Below are 23,924 nucleotides of genomic sequence, written 5' to 3' on the forward strand. Positions count from 1 at the left end.
GCATGGTACTTGTTAACCAGTTCTTCGGTCCTTCTCCTGGTGCTGAACATACAGTTCTGCATGGTAGGAAGCAGACATAACCTCTTTAATAATTGAATCTTATAATTAGATAGTAACAAGTCTCAAGCTGGGACAGATGAAAATATTTACATGCCTACGGTGAACATTTTCATAATCAAAATGAAATACTGTAAGAAACTGTATTCATAATTTGGTAAGACCCCCCCATCCTCAAAATCCAGACTTCATCCCCATAACTAACACTTCTCAAAGGTGTGAGCTGAAGGTGAGGTTTAACAATCTGTTCCAGGAAAATGCGTACGAAGCAGAACGAGCACAGATATTAAAGATGCCTGTTGGCTCTCTTTTCACAGAAAATGAAGCTAAAATAAAAGCTCAGCCTTAAAATTTGTCACCAACCGCTTCCGTGCCTCACACAGGAAGCAAGCTGGAAGTGAGATGAAGATCTGTGACAGGCTGTGCTACTTATAGACCAGGGTTCCTAGCTGGGGCTTAGACCAGGAATGGCGTCAACAGTTGGGATGTGATACAGTTATTATCATCATATAAAAACAAGGTCTTCCTGCACGTGCAGTACTTTGAGCCACTGAGCTCAAATATATCTAAAAGAATAAAGTAGAAACTTGGGAAGAGTTATTTCTAAAGACCACCAATATTAGCATAATGTTGTTTCTACCACGTACTATTTTCTGTCTCAGGAACAAAGGAAAGTTAGAACTGTCCCTTTGCCTGTTAGAACTGTCCCCTTCCTGTTAGAACTGTCCCTTTGCCTTTGAGCAGACTTGGGAAGTGCTAGCATATTTGTATTCATAGCCTGTAATGATTATTCTGAAACAGACTCAAAGACTTCTGCATAATAGGCACGGTGGTAAAAAGCAGCCCGTTAGAGTTAAACAGACTTAAAGTTCCTGGCAAGCGCAAGGTCATGAGTTCGGTTCCCGGTACCAGAGAAAAACCAAAAAAAAAAAAACAGACTTAAAGTTGAATCACTTCTCTAATTATTATGACCAGTTTCCTTCTCCCTAAAATAAGCATAACAATATCTCCATGGGGTGCTGTAAGGATGCCATATGTAAAACTCTTAGCAATGTAAAAGCTCAAAAAAGGTGACTCTTGTTACTAAAATGTAGAGAATGATCTACAGATCTCAGTAGAGATCCTTTAGCTGGACCCTTACCAGTGAAATCCCATAGTTAACAGCTTGGAAACAAGACCAATTTTCATCTCCGACCCCAGTACACTTTCTGTGGGTGTTAGTGTCAAATGATCGTTAGATGTCAGAGTGACCTGAAAGACTTCATCCAACGAGGTTATAAGCAAGACAGGCCTTCCTTGTGCCCTCTGCTTGGTGTTAGCTTTTTTATAAGAACTTTTCTCAGGCTGGAAAACACAGTTTCTTGTTTATAGCTAAAGAGAACACAGGATGTTTCCTTAATAATCCTTTTAGCTCTGGGTATACAAGAAACTAACCAGTTTCCACCCACACTACTAGAAGACTATGATTGATGACGGGGTGACCTCAGATTTCCAGCTGTAGTCTATCATTCCTATAAGTGTTCATGAGCCTTAATATCTTGATGTAAGCCCCTGCAGCATCTGTGCAAGACTTTAAGCATGAAAAAAGACCTCAGAAAGAGTTAATTCATTGGAAAATTCAACTCAAGTAAAAATCTATTTTATCTAAAAAGAAAGGTGTGTTACATTAACCTATCAAGGGACTTTAATGGAGTAAGACATTAGAAAAGGACAAAAGAAAACCTTTGACTTCATCAGCGTTAGAATTTATATACATCAGACTACTTAATGTTATTATAATCTTAACCATACTCATATCTGTTTTCTGCTGTACTTGGGGAAAAAACCCACAAATTTTCTTGAGCAATATGTAGAACTTCCATTTCTCTCCAACCTAAAAAATGTACCTAAATAGAAGTGCTTTTCATACTAAAAGTAAAAACCACTACAATTAATGTTCCAGTGAATATATTTTACACTGCAAAAAATTTTACATGTCTTCTCACAACCCTGTATGGCGAAGTCACCTTGCATAATTTGAAGTGACCACCAGAGGGCAGAGCTAAGGATTTGCTACTCAATCCCTGCGCGTGATTGAGAAGAAATTTCCAAAAGGAGGCTGAGTTCTATTTTTGAGAGAAATTTAGCACCTCAGTTGCTATGCTGGTGAGATTTGAGAAAGGCCAGGAAGAAATGTCAACCAGATATCCTCTTCAGGGCCAAATGAAGAAATAAGAATGAAGATTGCAATACAATAATTTAATGTAGTGGGAATGTTGAGTTAACAGAATAAAGAAATGGAATGATGTAACACCAGGAGTTTCTCATTTTATACAAACACACAGGTACACTTAAAGAGTAGTACCTGTGATAAAAGTGCAAATAAAAATCTGTGCAAATTAGTCTATAACTTTATCTGTATATGTATTTCATGATACCTTCTTAATCTGAATGTATCCTACAGACAAGATTACTACAGAAGTTTTTAAATGTTTCTAGGGCTGTCTGAAATTGATACATAAATGATTATTATCAATTTTAATATTCCATAACTTCAATGTTTCACAACCACTTGTACTGCAATAGTAAATTCTGACAAATATAGAGAGAAGAAGCAGAAGTTGAAAAACCTCAGGGGCTAAGCCTGTGGGTACAATCAATATTAAAAGAGATTAAATTCAATATACTTTTTAAAGATAGGGTTTTTATTCTGTCACATTCTCAGGTCTAAAATCTACATTTTACAACTCAGGTTTTCTTTTATTGTTTTTCTTTTTCCAAATAAAAATAATGAAAGAGTTGAAGTTCCTGTAAGAAATGAAAGCTGGCATTAATTCCACCAAAGATTCTGTTAACGATGGAGAACCTCTCCCCCCACCACCTCTCTCTCAGCTGGAAGTTTCTCAATTACATACAAGAACTTAACCAAAGCCTTAAACAATCCGGGAAAAACATTCCATCATTAAGCCTACTTAATAATAGCACAGCATCTCTCCTCTGTTCAGTTACAACTCTCAAGAACTGAAAGGTGGAACCTCTTTGGAGATTAAGGAAAAATCAAGGACAGCACACACACCCACGCAGCAAGCAACATTCACACACCTGCTGCAGGTATCATTTCACCGCAGTATTTGAAGTACAGTCGTCTGTCCTTATTCTCATGAAGATTTCTCAGGCGATTTATATAATACTAAGCACCTCTCCATTCTTAGTTACCTTCTATCTTGAATTTTCCCTTTGACTCTGTAATGTTTTCCTGAAAGTATCCTGGGTACCTTTTGCAAACGTCTCTAAAACTGCGTGGGATTCTTCATTGGCACCTTCACCTGATTCAGAAGTCATAGAATTAGTTTGTGAAAGAAATACTCATTACTCAGCGCATTTAGTGAATGTACAAGGGACTGTTAGCCAACAATAACATGAGGAAAGGTAAAATCTGCTTTAGATGGAAGAAAACCTCCTCCTCTAATGGGAAACAGTGTGGCAGGGAGGAAAAGTGAATTAACCTGAGTAAAGGCATCTGCAACTCCAGCTCTCTGAAAGCTAATTTGGCCACAGATCAGTCACTTTACCTTTCTAGAGTGTCCTCATTTTTCAATTTAAGAAGATTAGGCTAAATTAAGTGACATTTAAATTCTCCAGTTTTGATACTTTATTACTCCATCGCAAACATAGAAAATTAATCAAGTGTGTACACGGTACAAATACATGGCTTGATTTGTTGTTTTGGTTTTTTTGGTTTTTTTTTTTTTGGTTTTGGTTTTTTTCCGGTACCAGGAATCAAACTCATGACCTTGCACTTGCCAGGCAGGCGCTGTGCCGCTGAGCTAAATCCCCAGCCCCCACATGGCTTGAAATGGTTAAAAAAGAATAATCTTTCCCAACGCATGAGAGCATGTTTGATAGTGTGAATCTGGCAATATCACAAATCAATAATATCAGCTAAATAAGGGAGACTTTTTTCCAATGCATTTAACCTGGAAGTGATTATACATCAGCTGTCCTATATTTTAGTAAACCCTGTGAACACCCAAAAAGGACGTGCATAGGACTAAGGGTGTAGCTCAGTTGGAGACCTCATGCTTAGCATGACCGAGGCTTGGGTTCAATCCCAGCCCTGGGAAGATGAACCTACCATGAAAAGGAACTGTGAATATTCTGCAGTCTAGTTACAGACTAGAATGGGAACCATCGCTAGCAAAGAATTCATACACAGGAGAGGCAGGAGAAAGGGCTGGAGCAAGCACATGCAAACACAGCAAGTACAGGACAATGGCTCCCGGCCACCCTGGTCCAAAGCACACTTGTCCAAGGTCTTTACCCCAGTTTCGGTCTAAGATTAAAGCAGAATCACTTTTTAGGTCAGTACTAGGGACTGAACGCAGGGCACATCCCCATACCTGTTTTCATTTTAGTTTGAGACAGGGTCTTGCTAAGTGGCCCAGCTGGCCTTTAATGTGTAAGGCCCTACCTCTACCCCCTGAGTAGCTGGGAATGTAGGCATGTGGCACTGCACTCAGATCCAAAATCATTTATAGTCTCATGAGAGTTATGGAAAATGTAATTTTTTCTTCTTTTTCTTGGTCAATTCATAAAGTTCCTTCTACATATGAGTTAATCCAAGTAGGAATCATCAGTTTAAATTAGACCATTTGTTATTAAAGGACATTGTCTAACACTGACTCTGAAATTAAGTCTGTCCTTCGTCACGATGCTGGATGACAACAATGCCATGCCAGTGAACCAGCCCATACCCAGATCTCAGCCAGCGATCCACTTACCTGATCACACCTTCAACGACTTCATCCCACAGACATCGTACTGAGCCTCTTCCCCCATACACCTTGAGAATCCCGGTTTCCCCACGTCTGACCACTAACTCCATCTCTTGTTGGCATTTGACTCTGTAGTCCACTCTTCTGACCCCTCCTAGGCCAACACCCTCAACTCCCACCCTCGCTAACCTTCAGACGCATCTACCTGGGAGAAAGACAACCTGAGACCAGGCCAGTGTTTTACCTTTCCCATACACACCCAACTCTGAGGCAAAGCCAGTACTTTCATTATCCACACCTCACCCAGCTTTACAGAAGCACCCTCAGTGTCCTCCTCCATGCTCCTTACAGTTTTTGTGGGGTGCAAATAAAACATTTTCCACACAATTCCTGCGGCATATGGCTCCACCTATGCCTCTTGATCCTATGTAGATGGGGCACCTACTCACAGAGAACACTCAAGCCAGGCAGCTTTCCTAACCTCAAAAGGTCACCTCCCTGCGTGCCCCCTTCCTGCCTTCATTTATTCACAAGGATGTTCTTGTTCCCACCCAGGCCCACCCCCAACCTGCGCCTCCAAGCCCAGCCCTTTGGTTCCTCAAAACCACATCGTGTTCATCAGCTTCCCCCTCACTAAGCCCCAGCGCCCCACACTCACAGTTTAAAGAAGTTTTATTTGGCCCGCGTTGTAAAGGGATTCAGGAGAACGTCACCTGGCTGGAAGGCAGGAAGATCATGGTGAAAGGGTCGGGTGGAGCAAAGCTGCTTGGTGCATGGTGACCAGGATGCAGACCAGGAAAGTATGCCAGAGAGGAAGGAGCCAGCGACCAGACATAAACCCAAAGCTACACCACCAGGATGCACCCAGACACACCCAGAAGTGAGCTCTGCCAGCCCCTGGGCGGGTCCCAAAGCCAATCAAGGTGACAGCTGCCCCAGCCACCACACCTGTTATCAATTATCCTTCTCCTGCTCAGTCACCACTATTCCCTTCCTTCAGTATCCAAACATGCCGTAAACACTGCTACGCTACAAAGGGGCGGAGCTCTCCTTCCTTCTTCACCCCAATTTCTTACACACAAGAAAGCTCCTGCACTCACCATGTCCCTTCCTGATGCCACCTTCCATCCCTCGCCAGTTCAGCCCCCAGAAGTCCAGACAGCGCTCTCAGCACTTGACTCAAACTCCTCTCCCTGAGCGCATGCACAGCAGCTTTGGGGAAAGTCAGTGACTGCTTTTCAGTCTTAATCTTACTCCATCTTTTGGCAACATTTAATCTGCCCATCTTTTCATTCAACGTTTGCCCATCCTCACTGGTCTGCTTGCAGCTTTTTCTTCTCTGCACACTGCACAGTTATTGGCCCACACGCCGGACCCCTCTTGCTCCTCACTCTGTGATGTCATGAGCACCTTCCAGGGCACAGCAGCTTCAAATACCGTCAAGAGGCTGACGACGCCTCCTCTTCTCTCTCAGGCTTTCTCTCCTGACCCCTAGACACAAACAACTAATGGCTTTTGCATATATTTAATAGGATCTCAAAAGTCAGTGACTTGCCTCAAATCCAGTAGGACCTAAACTGAACTAACTGTCCTCACAGTCTCTATAATCCTCTCCTTTTCCCTGTTTTCTTGTTTTGTTTTGGCAGTGCTGGGGATCAAACTGGAAGCTTCATGCACACTAGGCAAGTACTATACTACTGAACTATATCCCAGCCCTTCCGTCCTTCCTTATGTATACACCACAAATAGAGTCACTCTGTACCTTACTGCTCAAGCCAGAAACTGGGGAATATCCTCCTTGTCTCCACCCTCTCCCTCACTTTTATACAATCAATCAAAACTCCAGGGCTTGTCATTCTTACCTTCTAAAGCAATGCTTCTCAAAGTGTGGTACCTGGCCATCAGCATCACCTGAGAACTTGTTAGAGACGTAAATACTCATACCCCATCCCAGACCTCCTGAATCTGACCCTCTGGAGGGGAAGCCCAGTTAATTCCTATTTTATCAAGCCCCACAGGGGATTCTGGCTCCATCTAGAGTTTGAGATTAGCATTCGTAATACTACTAATCTAAATATCCTGAGAATCTGCCCTTTTCTTATCTCTCATTTCATTCCCAAATAACAGTAAGATTGTTTTATTTATTTGCTATTTGCATAATACATGAAGAAAGTTAAGATGCGTAGTTTAAGGGAAAAGCTGAGACCCTTGTACTAGAACAACTCCCAAGATATTTTGAAGTCTTTTTAAAAAGGAGGGCCTAGGAGTGTAGCTCTGAAGTCAGTAACTTGCCTAGCGTGGAAGGTGCCTAGGTTCCCTTCTGAGTGCCTCAAATGAGAAAGAGGTGGATTGTAACATGTACCTTTTAAATAAAACAATCTTCCACTACCTACCTCTTCACAGCTGACGCCAATATCTACCTCGCCACCCTTCATTACTAAAGACAACAGCCCCCTTGGTCCACAACCCTTCACACTACACTCAGGGCACACCCTTCAGTTGTACGCCGCAGAATGCTTTCTCTGATCCTATCACGCTCTGCCCGACACCCTGCAGAAGCCTACAGAAAGAGCTCTGGGCATGAGCTGGCATCTCTCCCTTAGACTGTTTCTATGCGCCTGCCCTTTATGCCACTCACTGACCATTCCCAACCTCAACACTTTCTTTCATCTCCCAGTAAATACTACACACTGCATCTGCTCCCCAAGGACGCTCCTAGAGAGTAAGCTATGTAAGAAGAGGAAGTAGATATGCATTTTTTCACAATTTTAATAAATACCGTGTGACTAGCTGGTGAACACACAAAGAGACAGAAAAGTCCAACTCACAGAATAAATTCACTTTCTAGAATATCACCTGAGTACAGACCAGGGGCCAGTCAACTTCAGCCTGCAAGCCAAACCCGGCCAGGTGACTGGTTTTGTAAATAAAAGTTTTATTAAGAAACACAGTCATGTTCATATATTGCAGGTTGTCAGTGGTTGATTTCATACTACAACGGCAGGATGAGTAGTTTGACTGAAACAGTAAAAACGTACAAAGCCTAAAATAGTTGCTATCTGGCCCTTTACCAAACAAAAAAAAGCCTGATCTAGACAATACGAAGAGAACATATCCATTTTGGGGTATTCAAAGTCCTAGAAAAATTGGGCAGGGATAAAAGAAAGCCCTGCAAGTTCCTGACTGGCGTGATGCTGTCTTGGTGGAAGGTCCCAGTATCTTCACTCTGTGCCCGTTCCCCTGTTCCACACTTGTGCTGGCTCCTCATAAGGGACTGAGGGCCACAAGAAATCCAGTCACATTAACAGGAAGTAATCCATATTCAGTGCATGTCCAGGAAAAAGGGTAAGAAAAGAATAAGAGGATAAAGGGTAAGAAAAGTTGGGCTGAATCACCCATTTTCATGACAGTCCGGCATACAAATTCAAAACGAATTCTGAGTCACCCAACATGATCTGCCAAGCAAGTGATAAACAGGACCAGTTGTGAAAGCAAATGGGTATGTGAAACAGCGTGATCCTCTCAAATGAGCAGAGACAAAGAAAGTATGTCCCTGCCTTAGCAAGTGTGACTGCCACAAAATGTCTTTTTAGGATCCATTTTTCTAAACGTCAATGACCTTTATGATTGGGAAACATTTTAACACCCACCACAGTACTGAACAGCAGCATTTCCTCTGAGCTCAGAAAGCTTTGTGGTGAGAGCAAGACCATAATTACCATTACTACACTGACAACAATATTCTTTGGGGTTCTTCTGGAGCGGGGTTTTGTGGTTGTTCCAGGATTGAACCCAGAACCTCGGACACGCTAAGCACATGCTCTACCTTTGGGGCTACACCCAGCCCTGTAATCATACTTCTCAACTGTACATAAAGGAAGGGCAGGGAGCACCTATTTTGTCTTCTGAAATAAAATACACAAAAAACAGCAGCACATATTGGGTCAGAACACTAAAATAACCTATAGGCTTAAGTAATAATCTCAAGTATACTTAAAAATGCATGTGCTTTATTTTGTTTGTTAGTGTTTTTGGTAACGGGAATTGAACCCACAACCTCACACTTGCCAGGCAGGCACTGTGCCACTAAGCTATATCCCCGGCCCAAAAATACATATGCTTAAACATGTATGTATAAAAACTTGGATGCTTATCACTGCAGCATAAAGTCACATGCACATTCACAGAGGACTCACTGGGAACAGATTGTAGAGATAAAAAGATATGTGACAAGAGTGCTTTTTTGTGAGTGTGCCTTTTTAAAACTTTTTTATTAGTACCCATTTGTAGCACATAATGTGTGCGTTCCTTATGCGGAGCTGGTACACATATATAACACATCCCAACGCCTTCTTTCACCCCCTCTCCTTTCCCTCCCATCTCTCCATCTCTTGATCCCCTTCCCACTTGAGGAAGATTCATCTCCCTACTGCCTATCATCTGTCTTTTATCTTGCTCTTTATTTCTAATTTGGACTAACCATATAAGAGAAACCATGCTATAGTTAAGCCAGTGTGTCTGATTTATTTTATTTAACATTATGGTCCGAAGATGTACCCATTTTCCTACAAAGGACATTATCTTTCTCTATGGGTACAGTAGTACTAGGTTGAGTGTAAATACTACATTTGCTTTGCCCATTAATCTATAGATGGACATATAGGCCACTTGCAAGATGCAGCTATAAGAAATCGTGCTGCTATAAATACAGGTCCTTTTTAAAAAAAAGACAATCCAGGAAAAGAACAAGTTTTGAATATATCCTAAAAGCCTTCTACTTCACTCTGAACTATCTAATTACAAGCACAGGGGACATAATTTGATACCATACAATCAATCCTGCAGTTTAAAGTTACTAATGTAGGGCAATTTTTCCAAACCATACAACAAGTGTACAGTCTTCAAAGAATGTAATCAAGCTGAAATGTTATAATAAATTTCCATTTGAATTCTCTATGAAATAAATCTATTTTAAAACTAAAAATAAAATTGAATTTAAACAATGGCTCTTGGAAAAAACTCAGAATTATAAGCAAATTTCTTCCTGTTGACATTTATTGATGGTTCCCATCAACAATGTCAATTGTAAGAATGATCTAACCCAGAACACCAAACTTATTCTACAAGGTAGAGATCTTTGAAAGAGAAGAGCAATGCCATACAAGCAGAGAAAATCAATTTCCAGCCCTCTTTGATTCCTTTTTCTGTCTTAGGAATTTTAGATGAGCTAGATGTCCTCATTTAGTTGGTGAGAAGTTATGGAAAGTGGTATCTTTCATTTCCTCATGCTACATCATCTACAAAGTACGCCCGACGTTGCACATACACACAGGCACTAAATATGTTGGTCATGTGCCAATATTGGAGTGGAACATTTGTACACAGAAAGCCAGGGAAATGCAGTCACTGTGGAATGGTCATCAACGTGACCCATAGCTTTTCCTCGTCTTTCCATTTCCACTCTATTACATCCAGAAAGATGTGTAACAGTGAGGGCTGGAACAAGAACATGGTAATTAAAGCAGTAAAACCAACAATAGTAAATGGGGTAAGAAAGGCAATGACAGCAAAATTAGGGATCCAACATATGGTCAATTCCTAGGCCAATTAAGTCCCAAGAAAATCTATATTCCACCACATTCTTCAACTCTCCCTCCAAGTGTTTTCATGAAGCCAGGCATAGTGGCACACACCTGTAATCCCAGCCTTCAGGAGACTGAGGCAGGAGGATTGTTGTGAGATTGAGGACAGCCTGGGCTACATAGTGAGCTCAAGATCAGCTTGAACTGCATAGAGAAGCCCTACCTCAAAGCAAAACAAAACAAAAAGTGCTTTCATGATTACAAAATAGAGGTAACCCTTGCTTCTTCCAGATAATAGATTCTCCAATTTCTCCTCTCCTCAGTCACCATGGCTTTCCCTCCTGAACTGTAATCAAGGTATCTTTGTTGAATGGTTCTGCCAGGCTCTGTGATAGGAACTTAGAAGACAGTAATTAAAAATTATGATCATTGTTGTGGCTTGTGTCTAGACGCCCCCCACAAAGCCACATGTGGTCATAGATGGGCTTTTCTCAGGGGGCTGAATCTAGAGTGTGTGATGCTGGAATCAGGGGTATATGATTACTAAATTAGTCCACTGATTGGTTTGGCATAGTTCTGGGTGTGGAAAATGGAAAGGCTCACCCTAGATGTGCGCAGCACCATCCAAAGGGTGAGTAGCCTGCTTCACTACTTCGCTGCTTTGCTGCCTTCTACCCACCATGAACTGTTTCTCCTCTATGATTCCCCTCTGCCATGACACCCTACCTTGGAGCCAGCCAACTATGAACTGAAACCTCTACAAACTGTGAGCTACAATAAACCTTTTCTCCTTTAACTATGGGCATTGGGTATTTTTGTCTCAGCAATAAAAAATAGTAACCAAGAGAAGCACTAATGACTCTGTGGCATATATTATTTGCCTTGGTATTGTGCTAAAAATCTCATTTAATCTTCAAAGCACAGAAGTAGTTTATTTTTACACACAAGAAATATGTAATATGACCCTGGGTAAATACTCTAACCTCAAGTGGAGGAAATAGGATTAGAATCCAGTCTGAGCTGGAGTCTGCTCTTCACCCCTTAGGAACACCTGAGCAGCATCCCACAAATAAGAGTAGAATTTAACTAGGAAATAACAGAAGCAGAGGATCTCAAAGAGCCTGGGAGATGGGAGAAAATGTAAACAATAGGGAGAAGCAATAGTACTTCAGCATGGTGAAAGACAGAGGTGGAGGAGCAGAAAGGGAAGCCATGAGCCAGAGAAGCAGGAAAGGTTGAAAGCAAGAGAAAGACCATAGAAGTCCAAGGAATACGGACTTTATGCTGGTGGAAAAACCACGAGAGGTTTTATATAGAAAAGTGATATGCTGCTATGGTCATCACAGGGCTTCCTAGCTCAGCACTTCTGACATTTTACACCGCATAACTCCTTGTTGGGGCAGGAGGTGTCCTGTGCACTGCAGAATGCTTGGCAGCACCCCTGCGTCTACCCTCTAGGTGCCAGTTGCTCCCTTGCCTACTCTGTGGCAACCTAAAACGTCTTCCGACATTGTCACGTGTCCTCTGGAGTGTAAAATACCTGAGAACGGAGAACCACTAGGATACGTTAGGAAAGTGGCCTAGAGACCAAAACAGGCAAAGCCAAGAAGGTAATAAAGAGGCCAGTGTGCTAAGTCAAGGAAGAGGTAACTGACTGTGACAGGAGACTGTTCCCACTCCCCTCTCCCCTCCCCCTCCCACTCCTCCTGTGACAGGAGATAAGTTCTCATTATCGAGCTTTGTAGAACCGGACAGACAAAATTCCAAGTCCTTCCTGTGCAAAAGTCCCTCTTCAGCTTTAAACTCCTAGCGTCTAGTAGTTTCATGATCTATTCTTCCTCATCTTAGACATTTATTGAACTCATCAGTTTTTTTACACTCGTCAAGGACTGTCACAAGTGTCTGCTTCACAGTACTGACACATCCACAGCCGTCTGGTACATTAAATCCCAGCCAACATCCTGGTTTTCTCAACCATAATGACAGCAAGTCTTCCCCTCCGTGACAACCGAATTTTGGAACCAAGAGGACACTCTTCCACCTCTGAAATCCTAAACATCAATACTCTTCTCTCTGGCCACAACCACCAGTAAACCCATTCTCACTACATTCTCACTACACCTGTTATTCATGGTCCTGAAAAAGTTTAATCTTTGGATTTGTTAACTTTCTCTTAATCTATTGATTTGCTTATCTTTTAGCATGAAACTTAACATTTATGCCAGCAATATCAGTTCCCGTGCCCTGTATCAATCACCACTATGATGTCCCAAAGAATCACAAATTTTTAGATATCCAGAAAAGAAGTATCATGTTCCCTAAAACCTTTTCCTTTCAGCATTCTGACTCTTAGGAGATTATCCAAGATACAAATCAAAAACTCCAAGAAATGGTGTACTTCACTTTCCCACATCCAATTGAATGGCAATTCGTGCCAATTCTAACTCCTAAATATCCCTCATATCTGCCTCTTTCCATTACTAATGCTCTGACTTTCAATTTAGGCTCTTTTCTGATCACTGAGACTAATTTTAACATTCTTCAGTCTATTCTTCACTATGCCAACAGAGAGGCATTTTATAAATGCCAGTCTGTTTATGGCTTAACTACTCAAAGGTACTCAAAGGCATCACACAAAATTCCTTCCTTGCATGTCTAAGCTCCTTTCCACCCACATTCTCCCATTTAACACTCCAGAAATACTTATAAACTACGTTCGCGTGTAGCTCCATGCCTTTCTAGCTGCTGCCTTGTGTACAAACTTCACGCAAACCTCCCTGCAGCAAACTCCTACTCATTCCTCAAGTCTTGTCCCAAGTGTTATCTCCTGAGCTATCAAGGAGACTCAGCTATCCCTTCCCCTTTGCTCCTCCTACTGTGTGCACCTCTATGAGGACTTCAATCATAATCATGACCTGCGGTGCCAGTAACACAGAACACTTCCTAGACGCCTCGTCACATGCAAAAGGCCTGCCTCACTCAGAATCTGCTATGTTATCCCTCATTTCACAGGGCTTAGGAGATGACCCTGCAATTTTCACAGTAAGTGGAAAATCTAGGACAGTCTGACTACAGATCCTATTTCAACCACTGGGCTCCAATAATTTGTTTGCATGTCTCATGCTTGAAAGCCAATTGAGAATAGTCTTTTCTCCATGTTCCTAGTAACTGCGAGGAGCGGGAAGGAGAGAAGGGAAGTCCTAAGAAAGACAAAACGCGCAGCCTGATCTAAACAGAACAGAAATTAGTAGCCTTAGTGCAGAGTTAAGAAGCTGGGGGCATGGGTGGCTCAGTGGTAGAGCACTCAACTAGCATTCCGCGAGGCCTGGGTTTGACCACCAACACTGCCAAAGAAGACCAAAAAGAGAGTTAAAGAATTCCATTAAATGGTAAAAATGAGTTGCAAACTCAAATATGTTGAAAGTACAGGAGGAAGAGGACATGTTTCTTCTCTTAGAAAAGAAAATTAAAAGCAATCAAAAATTGTTGTGCTGGATGGACGTTCCTTGTAGAAGAAAGGGACAAACCAAATGCAAACCAAATACGGGATGCTTTTGAGCACATGATTGTTTATTAAAAACATAGAAAATAGCCAGGCACACACCTGTAATCCAGCTACTCAGGAGATGAGGGAGGAAAATCACAAATTCTAGAACAGCCTCAGCAATTTAAAGAAACTCTGACTCAAAAAAAACAAACACAGAATCCATTTTAACTTGACCTGAAAGGTGTCCTTGTTTGAGTGGCGTGGGACCTGTGATATTGAGATACTTAGATATTAAGAAGGAAATGAATTCATAGCACATTATCTGCCTCTGAAATGCAATATTTACATGTGTTCTCCAGTTTTCAGAATAAAGCTATAGATAAAATAGTAAAATACCTCAAGAGTATACCCTAGGACTGGGGATGTACCTCACTGGTACAGCCAGGCTCAGCATGCATGATCCAGTACTGGGTTCAAGTTCCAGTACTGAACCACAAAAAAAAAAAAAAAAAAAAGACCCAAAAGATAAAAGTGCACCTGGCAGAAGCTAGGAGGCAGCTGGGGACTCGGTCTCTGGAGGCAAATGCAGAGGCAAAATAGCCTCATCAGATAAGGTATCATGGCAAGAAATATTATCCAAAGTTGATGGAACAACCGCAAAATATCAAAAGCATATTTTTTTAAAGTTCAAAGAATTACTAAAGAGAAATTAGACATAGCTACTCAGGAGGCAAGGCTGAGGCAGGAGGATCACTGGAGCTCAGGAGTTTGAGATTAGCCTGGGAAACAGTGACATTTGGTCTCAAAGAAAGAAAAATTTAGCAATAGCAATATTAACTATACTGACAGGAACAGAGAGGGATAGGAAAGGGTATAAGTGAGCCAAGCCCTCACCTGTGACAGTCAGAAGGCACTAGCAGTGTCAAAAATGGTTACCAGCGGGGCTGGGGATTTAGCTCAGCAGCACAGCACCTGCCTGGCAAGCGCAACATCATGAGTTCGATTCCCGGTACCAGAAAAAAACAAAAAAACAAACAAAAAAATGGTTACCAGCAAAGATAAAATGTCTCCAGTGAACCCAGCCAAACCAGAGCAAAGAGTATGGCATAGGGTGGGGATGTAAAGTGGGAGCAGGGGCTGCTGCTTGTCAAGTCATCTCTCTGCTCTTTAACTATCTGAATATAGAAATCTGGAACTCTCTATAAGTCCTTTAAATTAAAGCACAAAATGAAATAAGTCAAATTGAGGAAGAAATTTCAGTTTCAATCTATTTTTCTCCCCTCATTATCACAGGGTTTTGTGACCTGATTACCTGGCTAATGGAATGCATGGAATTGCAATGCATGGCTACAAAATAAATTATGATGAAGTTTTACACTGTATTAGTGACTCCTAGGTTGAGATGAGAGAGACCTCTACAAGGAAACGAAATGTCAACCAAAAAAGTTTTTAAAGCTGGTCTGAAAATTACCATTGCTATATCGTATTTAAAATAAAAACTTTCCAGCTGTCATCAGTGCACAGAATAGAGTTTCAGAAATTAGAAGACAGCAAAATGTGTACAAACACACACACACACACACACACAGAATCAGTCCTCTGAATACATGGGTTCTGCATCTGCAGATTCAACAAACTTTGGATTGATAATACTCAAAAGGAAAAAAACCTGGCATCGATACAAAATATGAACGGACTTGTGTTTGGTCATTACTCCCTAACAACTCAGTATAACAACTATTTACATAAGATTTACATTACATTAGGTATATATACTATGAATATTACATTATACACAGTAGTCTAGAGATGATTTTAAGTATACAGGGTGTGCCTAGGTTAAATGCAAATACTATGCCCATTTATCTAAGAGACTTGATTTAGTAGCTGTGGGCGATCCCAGCAGGTACTGAGAAACAACTGCATATCTGTGTGTACATATGTATATATTCTCTGAGCTGGAAGGTGTGTCACGGCTTTCACTGCTTCTCAGGAAGACTTTTTGCATGGGCTTGAATAAACAGCATCTAAGTATTCTTCTCTGTTGGAAAAAAAAAGGGGTTTCATTCTGGCCATTAGTTTTCTAGCAGTGGCTGCTGTTGGTGTTTCTAATGGTATCTTTCAGCAAGTTCAAGATGTGGTTTCTTTTATGACTTCATGGACTGAATTTCCATGCCTTCCTGGTCTTAATTGTAGCCTCACTTGCGCATTCATCCAAACACTTGTCTATTTGCATACACACCGAAGAGCTCTTGGCCATCGGGTTAGCATGGGATCACCACACATGTAGCAAAATCAGCAGATCTGCCCAACTCAAAGAAGTCCAGAATCCAAACACACACATCTAAAAATATTCTTTTAGACAGGCATTTATGATCCATTCACAAAAGATTAAGTAGCTGTAAACATACCCTCCTACAAAAATGCTCAGGCCAAATAAACTAGCCCAGTTTTATGTGATATAAACAGACAGTATCATATCCAATGCAGTTAGCATTAAAGACATCCTAGGAAAGCTTGTTAGTGAGTAATCAACAATTATGTAAGATAGCGTGGTTGGTTTCAAAACAGCTGCAGTGAATATGATCCACAAAAAGGGATCTCATTATCAAGGCAAGGAAAACAGTGTTAAAGGGACCACAGACTGGACTTGTTCTTGCAATATGAGCTCCATCAGTACCGAAGAGGAATGATTCTGAGCCCGTGATTGTAGTTGGTTGAAAACCCATGTGGTTCTCCACCGGCCCTATCACAATGGTTTGAAACTTCATATGATGAGGAACATGATGATAACAAATGTTTTACTATTTGTAGAGATTTTAGAAGTGTGATAAAAATGTCAAGAGTGATAAGAGATAATTAGAACAAGTTCCAAAAGAAAAAAAAAGCCCTCCAACCACAAAAAAAAACAAACATAATGAACAAACCCAACAATATAATTTACTAGGCAACAAAAAATGATATTATCTGTGTGTGTGTGTGTTTTGCTATCTTTGAGGCATTTCTATCAGAGAACTCTATTTGAGACACAAAGCTGAAAAAAGAATACAAACAAAAAGCTACTGGCAAATACTAGAAGGGAATAAGAAGTTGATGGTTTCTAGGTCCCTACATAGTCACAGAAATGTAATGAGATATTGGAATGATATTATTGACCCTTAAATCAGACATGGTGGCCCATGCCTATAATTCCAAGTGCTTAGGAGGCTGAGGCAGGAGAACTGCAAGTGAGAAGCCAGCCTGAGCAAATTTGTGAGACCATGTCTCATAAAACAAAATCAAAAGTGCTGAGGAAATAACTCAGTCATACAGCACTTGCTTATTAGCACATGTGAAGTTCTAGCCTCAATCCCAATACCAAAAAGAATTATTAGGAGCTTAAAATTTATTTCTGCTTTATAGAAGGCAATACCAGTCCTTCCAATACCTAAAATCATCTTAAGTATGATGGCCCTAACTGTGATTGGTTAATAAAGTCAACATTCCACTCAGCCAAAGGAAAATTCACATTTGAGTTATCAGCTTATCAGGGGTAAGTTAAGCATGAATTGTCTAAAGAAAGAGAATTTTCCTCAAGAAAAGCATATAATAAACACCAGTTTTGTCCTCACATTTTCCTCCTGAAAATGAACCTAAATTCTCCATCTCAGTAAATGTCACAATCATCCACCCGCCCAGCAACTTCAAAAGCCAAGTCATCCCTGATTTCTTTTTCCCTGGCCTTCCACCAAGAGACCCTCCAACTCCAGAATCCGTCCCAGATTGCCGACTCCGTCTCCCTAACCCACATCATCGCACCCAAGCTGCTATGACTACCTCTCACTCAACAGCTGTGACAGCCCCCTGCTACTATTTCTACCTCTGTCCCTCCACCCTCACTATCTAAGGACTGGAGACTTTGTTAGAATAATACTCTTATCATCTACGCAACACATAAAGCAACTATATTTTTCCCTTACACAAAACCTCACACTTTGTTAAACAAAAATCCATATTCATGTCATGGTTTTCCAAACACTGCCATTCTGGTTCCTAAAACCTTTCCTTTCTATCCCTAGCTCACCAAGCCCCGCTTCCCAGCCCCTCCCACAGTGCCTCCGTATGCCTTCTGAACTGGCCACTGGTGTTACTTGGAATGACCTTTCCTCACATGTGGCCCTGTGAGTCCCCAGAGAGGCCCGCTCTGCACTTACCCTACTCTACCTCATCCCCTCCACCACATTACTCGGGTTTATTTCCTTCATAGCACTTATTGGAATGTGATAGAAATTCATCTGTGCTTTTAGTGTTTGTTGGTGCTCCCCAGTATTTCACTCACTTGCTAACATTTCAGAAGCCTAAACTATTATTACCTAAATTTCAGAAAAGTTGACTTTCCCGGCAGCATCCCGAGCAGGCCTAAAATTCTGAGCAGAACCTTTATTTGATGGGATGTTCCCAGAAAAACAACACACTGAGCTTTGTGGCCCTCCACTGGGGCACTCTCCTGCTTCAGTTACCAAGATAAACAGTCTCCTCCGGTAAGTCTCATTTTGCCACCTGAATCTGATCAATGAACTACTACCCACAGTATAGTCCTATGTAAATATCAACCAATCAGGAATTTTGTTGCATTTGCGTAAAGCTGCCCTACTCAGAACTGAGCATGCTTGATCCATCATTTGCATAAGTCTAAATTTCACAAGGTCTTTTTCCACAGAAGCCAACCACATACTCACGCTTATTCCCACAGAGCACACCCCCAGCTGGGTGTGTAGCCCAGCGGCAAAAGCGTCTGCCTGACAAGTGCAAGGTCCTGAGTTCAATTCCTGGTATCAAAGAACACACTCTCAATTTGTGCCAAAGGCTGCCTATCCCTGATTTACAAACTTTTCTTTTTTCTTTTCTTTTCTTTCCTGCAAAAAGCCTCCCCTTTTCCTAGAATTATGTCATAGAGAAAACTTGACACCTGGCATGTAGAATGTTCGTGGGAAACATCTGTAAGTACATTAACACAATCACTCAAAGCTATTTATGTCTTCCAAGGCTCTTAAATCCTTAAGTTAGAATGTGAGAGAAAATGTGAAGTCTGTTGATCTTTTCCATAGCATTCTATAAAGCAAAATGATAGCTCATAGACCTAGGCATGTATAAAATAAGAGGAGACTAAAATCAGAAGGGTTCACTGAAGTAGGCCACTTCACAAACTATCAGTAAGACCCCAATCCAAGGTCTTTGGGGCTTAAATGACATGTGTATGGGAAGATGGAAAATGGGGTAAGAGCCAGTTGAGGAAGGGAAGGAAGTTACAAAGTCAAGGGTGGGAAGATTGCCAACTATGAGTATATTCCTACAGAGTATTCTATCTTGAAGGGCAACTGTTATCAAGAGAATTATTGGTTAGAATTGCTCCCAACAGCTATTTTCAGGAAATCAGCAGAGAGACTAATTATCAGCAACTTTTCTCCCCAAGGATAAGCATATTCTTCCAAATCCCATTTCCATGCCTTAGTCTCTATAACCCCCGAATCGTTATTTCGCTGGATTTTGAAGCAAATCCTTGACTATGCATCCAGTATGTGCATGATTTTGTTACTGAGCTGCTCCTTAAGTATATGGAGCAATGAATGCTTCTCCTGCGAGCACCTTTAATGTCTTCTTTGTTTTGTGTTCACTTTGGTGTGTACAAGGAAAGACTTAGTGCAGAGCCAACAAATATAGTAAGAAAACACAATCACATCAACCTGGGGGATAGAAATTCCCCCATTTTAAGGAAAGGACTGCATACAGTACAGCAGGGTTTAATTTTGTTTCTTACTCTTTATGCCACACCCGGCTGCCCTCCAAAATAACATCGCTAAGGTCACAAGAATGGAGAGAGGTGAGGCGTAAGAAGTTAGCTGAATTGTAAAAACTAGAGAGAAGGGCTGGGGATGTAGCTCCTCAGCGAAGCACTTGCCCAGTATGCGTGAGGCCCCGGGTTCATCCTCAATAATGCAAACTAAGTAAGAAACAATTTAAAAGAGAGAACAAAAAAGAGTTATCATATTCCTTTCAGTTTAACCCGACTCCACATCTGTTACCTAACAAGACTGTTTACTTCTGAGCTTTAATGAAAAAAACTGAAGTTAATTTAGGAATAGTTTTAATCAGAAATCAAGAGCTATTAATAGCTAGCTAGTCCCTTTATCTGTACTATGTTTATTTAAGATTCCAACGTGCCTAATTGATATATTTTCCAAAACATAGTTTGACAACACTTAATGAACAATAATCCTAAGGCTCTGCCTCTTCAATACCAGAGATTTCTCATAGAAGAGAAAGCAGGAAAGAATTAAAACTGTACAATTCTTCACATAGAAAGAAAAGATCTACGTAGCAGTGATTTAAAAAAAAAACAAAAAAACTGTCACAAGAATAATTTTAAATTTAAAAAAAAAATAAAGAAGGTTTATAAGCAACAGCATAACCTAGAGAATTTTCTTTCAGATGGAAAACAATCAAGAAGTTCTCGGGATAGTTTATGACTCACTTCACAGATACTGAAGGGAGACTGAGGAGGACCACAGGTAGGGAAGAGAAAAAAGAAAAACAGGCAAATGCAGAACTTGTTTGCAATGGCACTGGGAAAGAGACCCAGGGCTTCTACACTGAACCGCATTGCCAGGTCCCTTTCACTACTTTTTAGTTTTTTTTTTTTTTTATTTTGAGACAGAATCACAATAAATTTCTCAGGCTGTGCTTGAACTTGCAATCCTCCTGCCTCAGCCTGCCAAGTAGCTGGGAGAGCAGGGATAGGTACCATCTCGCTCAGCTACAGTTTCTTATTTATGACATTTTGTCCTCAGCCTCTGTTCATTTATGCTGTCTTTTAAAACTTCACTATTTCACTATCTGAACCACAGCACATACGCTGAAGAAGACTAGCAAGAGAAGAGATGCAGTTAACAACAAACAAACAAATGCAATGAAGCTGTGTGGATGAGGACCCTTTGCTCCCAATGCTCAAATCCTGGGCTGCACCAGGGAACCAATAGCTAATCTGAGAATCTTTACATACCTGGTTTCAGGTGCATACTCATCACAACCTGTGTCACGCACACACATACTGTGTACCTGAGAAAGATTAGTGAGACTCTGGCTTGCAAAGGATGATCCAGCTGTGATATTCATGATAAATAATAAACCCACCTTTTGAGTTACTGCTCCACAGAGTTAACTCTTGGTGTAGGAGCTGAGGAACAAAGCAGACGGTGCTGCTCCATGTGAATTTAGCACATAAATGAGTCAAGAACGCGCTGAAATAGCGGCTTAGGACCCATGGAAACCGCCGACCCATGGGGACAGCATTTTGCCCTGTGGAGTTGCTTCCAAAGGAATGCCTATAACCAGCAAAGCCAGAAATACTGATTTAGAGCCCCTTTAAAATCATTACTGATGGGCTGAGGATATAGCTCAATAGGAGAGCACTTACCTAGTCCTGGATTCTATCCCAGCATCACAAAAACCTTTTTCTAAAAATATTTAATCTTAAGTTCATTGCTGATTAGACCAGGCTAGAAAGAGTTGAGTGGCCAACTGTTAAGTTAAGGATGCTTGGCAAATATATTTAATACTGTAGTCAAAAAGAAAAGCATAGAAACAGATTTGCTGAGCCATTGTATGGCCCAGGGGAGAAAGGTTTGCATCACGTGTTGTTTTGAAATCAGAGTATCCAGGCAGACACACATCACAGTTGCTATTTCAGCTGTAATCTACCTCGCAGGCAGAAGGGAAGTCTCCTACTTACATCAAACGGAGCAGAACTCGACTGAGCATTCTGATTACATGGCTCCCTGAAGCAGTCGCTAAAAGGAAGCAGGAGACCCATGGCAATGATCCGGGAGCAAAACTTCTCTGCTTCTTCTGGAGGCCCATTCTCCTGCTGGCTGAACAGCTTCTCCAGCAGAGTCCGCCCTGCAGAAGAGACACAGTCATTAGGACGGAGAGTTGTTGGATCACCTGCCTCCAACTCTCCAGGGAGAGCTGCGTAAACACAGGCAATGAGCAACTCCGTTTCCAAGGCTACTGACGTGTAGAAAAGGGCCTCTCAAACCAAGGAAAACTGCACTCTCAGGCTGGAGACACCTTGCAGGAAAGGGCAGGGAGTATTCGCTGTGGCAGCCCCCAAATCACCTCCTGTCTCCCAAGAGAACAAGCCCAGTTGCCAGCCGTACCTCCCCCACCTGAGGAAGCCCCCACACTTTTGTTTTTGGGGTTTTTGTTTTGTTTTGTTTTGTTTTGTTTTTGTCTTTTTGAAACAGGGTCTCACTATGCAGTTCAGGCTGGCCTTGGACTCACTTTGTAGCCCAGGCTGGTCTTGAACTTGCCATGATCCTCTTGCCTCAGTCTTCCAAGTGCTGGGGTTACAGGCGTGCGCCACCATGCCTGGCATCACACTTTTGGATTTAATTAGCAGTTCTCTTCTCTTTTTGTTTACCTTGCAGAAGGTTCTCTAAGGCAACAGTAACACAGTGTGCCGCTGTTGAGGCCTAGAAATGTCAGTGTCTGACATTAGCAGTCTCGGGCTTGGCCTTAGGGAAGGACAGAGAATGTGACAAGGTGACAGGCAAGGGCACCAACCCATGAGAAGGGAACACAGTTGGCCAGCAACAAGGTCACTCTGAAGAGAGAGAAAGCTAGAAGCGCAACATGTTTTCACATGCTCCTCAGAACCCTAACTCCTCGTTATTTTACTAAAAGAGATAGGAGAGGGCCAGGGATATAGCTCAGTGGCAGAAGCACCTGCCTGGCAAGCACAAGGTCCTGAATTTGATTCCTGGTACCAAACAAAAAGAGAGATAGGAAATGAGAAGACACTGACTGAGGACTTTCGAGGACTTGAGGCTCTTCACTCCAGTGTTCTCAATCTTGGCTGTGCCTTAGAATCATGTGGAAGAACAGAGTCGCTGGAGCCCTGGGCGTCAGTACCGTACTGGTCACCACTGATTCTAGTGACAGCCAGAGGTGAGAACCATGGCGCATGAATGAACACTCCTAGTTCTCAAACCTTCACACATTAATGGAGCTTTTTCTGTGTGTATGATCCATGACAGAGCAAACAGACAATTGGCTAGGGTGTCTTCCAGCGCCATAGCTGTTCCTGAGTTCTTATCCTCCTGATGCCCACTATCTAATTGGTGGATTGAACTTGAGACCAAAATCACTTACATAGGAAAACCTTCAATGACTTCCTCTCATACCCTTTTGGAATACTTCATACACACTCCTTTCTGTAAGAACATGTTTTTGGTAGATGGGATTATCACTATGTTGCCCAGGTTGTTCTCTAGTTGCTAAATTGAAGTGATCCTCTTATTGGTACCTCGGTCTCCCAAGTAACTGGGATCCAAAGGCACCGGCCACTGTGCCCAGCTTTTCCTAATTAACCATGTTAATTATCTACTTGGTTGTGCGATATTTTTTTAATGTCTACCTCCTTCATAAAAACACAAACTGAAGGCCAGTATATATCCTGCAAACCCAGCCAACTGCGCAGAAAAAACACTGATAAATACTCGTGGGATTTCTGAATTAACATGACGCTCTCACTCTGTGACACAGATTCATTCACCACATGGTAAGAACTGGAAATGAAACATCAGACTACATCATCACATTCTTTCTGTAAAGGGCCAAATAGTAAATACTTTTGCCTTTGTGCACCACGTAAGGTTGCTGTTACATATTCTCCTCGGGTTCGTTTTGTTTTAAGACACCTATAACTATATAGATGTCCTTTGCTCCAATCTGCACAAAACCAGGCCGAGACCTATACTTTAGTGACAACTAACTACTAAAACACAATAAATGTATAATTTGTCAACACAGTAGTCATGTCAATAGGTATGCAATTTTTTTTGCCTCTCTCTAATTCTGCCAGTGAAACAAAACTAATGTAAAAAACTGGCTCTAATATGTGTCATAAGAGCTGGGCACATAGCTCAGAGGTAAAGCACATGCTTAGCATGCCAGAGACCCTAGCTTCAATCCCAGGCACAAAAACAAAAACAAAACCTGAAGTGA

At 41.6% G+C, this 23,924-nt stretch overlaps 1 protein-coding gene across 1 annotated transcript in view; it reads right to left on the reverse strand.

The window, feature by feature from the left end:
* Positions 1–23,924, reverse strand: part of Fmn2 (formin 2) — a 307,518-nt gene that overhangs the window by 259,901 nt on the left and 23,693 nt on the right. The window contains exon 3 of the mRNA XM_005375457.1: positions 21,649–21,815. Coding sequence (XP_005375514.1) covers positions 21,649–21,815 — 167 coding nt within the window. The remainder of the gene's footprint in view (positions 1–21,648; positions 21,816–23,924) is intronic.

This window comes from Chinchilla lanigera, unplaced genomic scaffold (genome assembly GCF_000276665.1).
Source record: "Chinchilla lanigera isolate Chin_1 unplaced genomic scaffold, ChiLan1.0 scaffold00005, whole genome shotgun sequence".
NCBI lineage: Eukaryota > Metazoa > Chordata > Mammalia > Rodentia > Chinchillidae > Chinchilla > Chinchilla lanigera.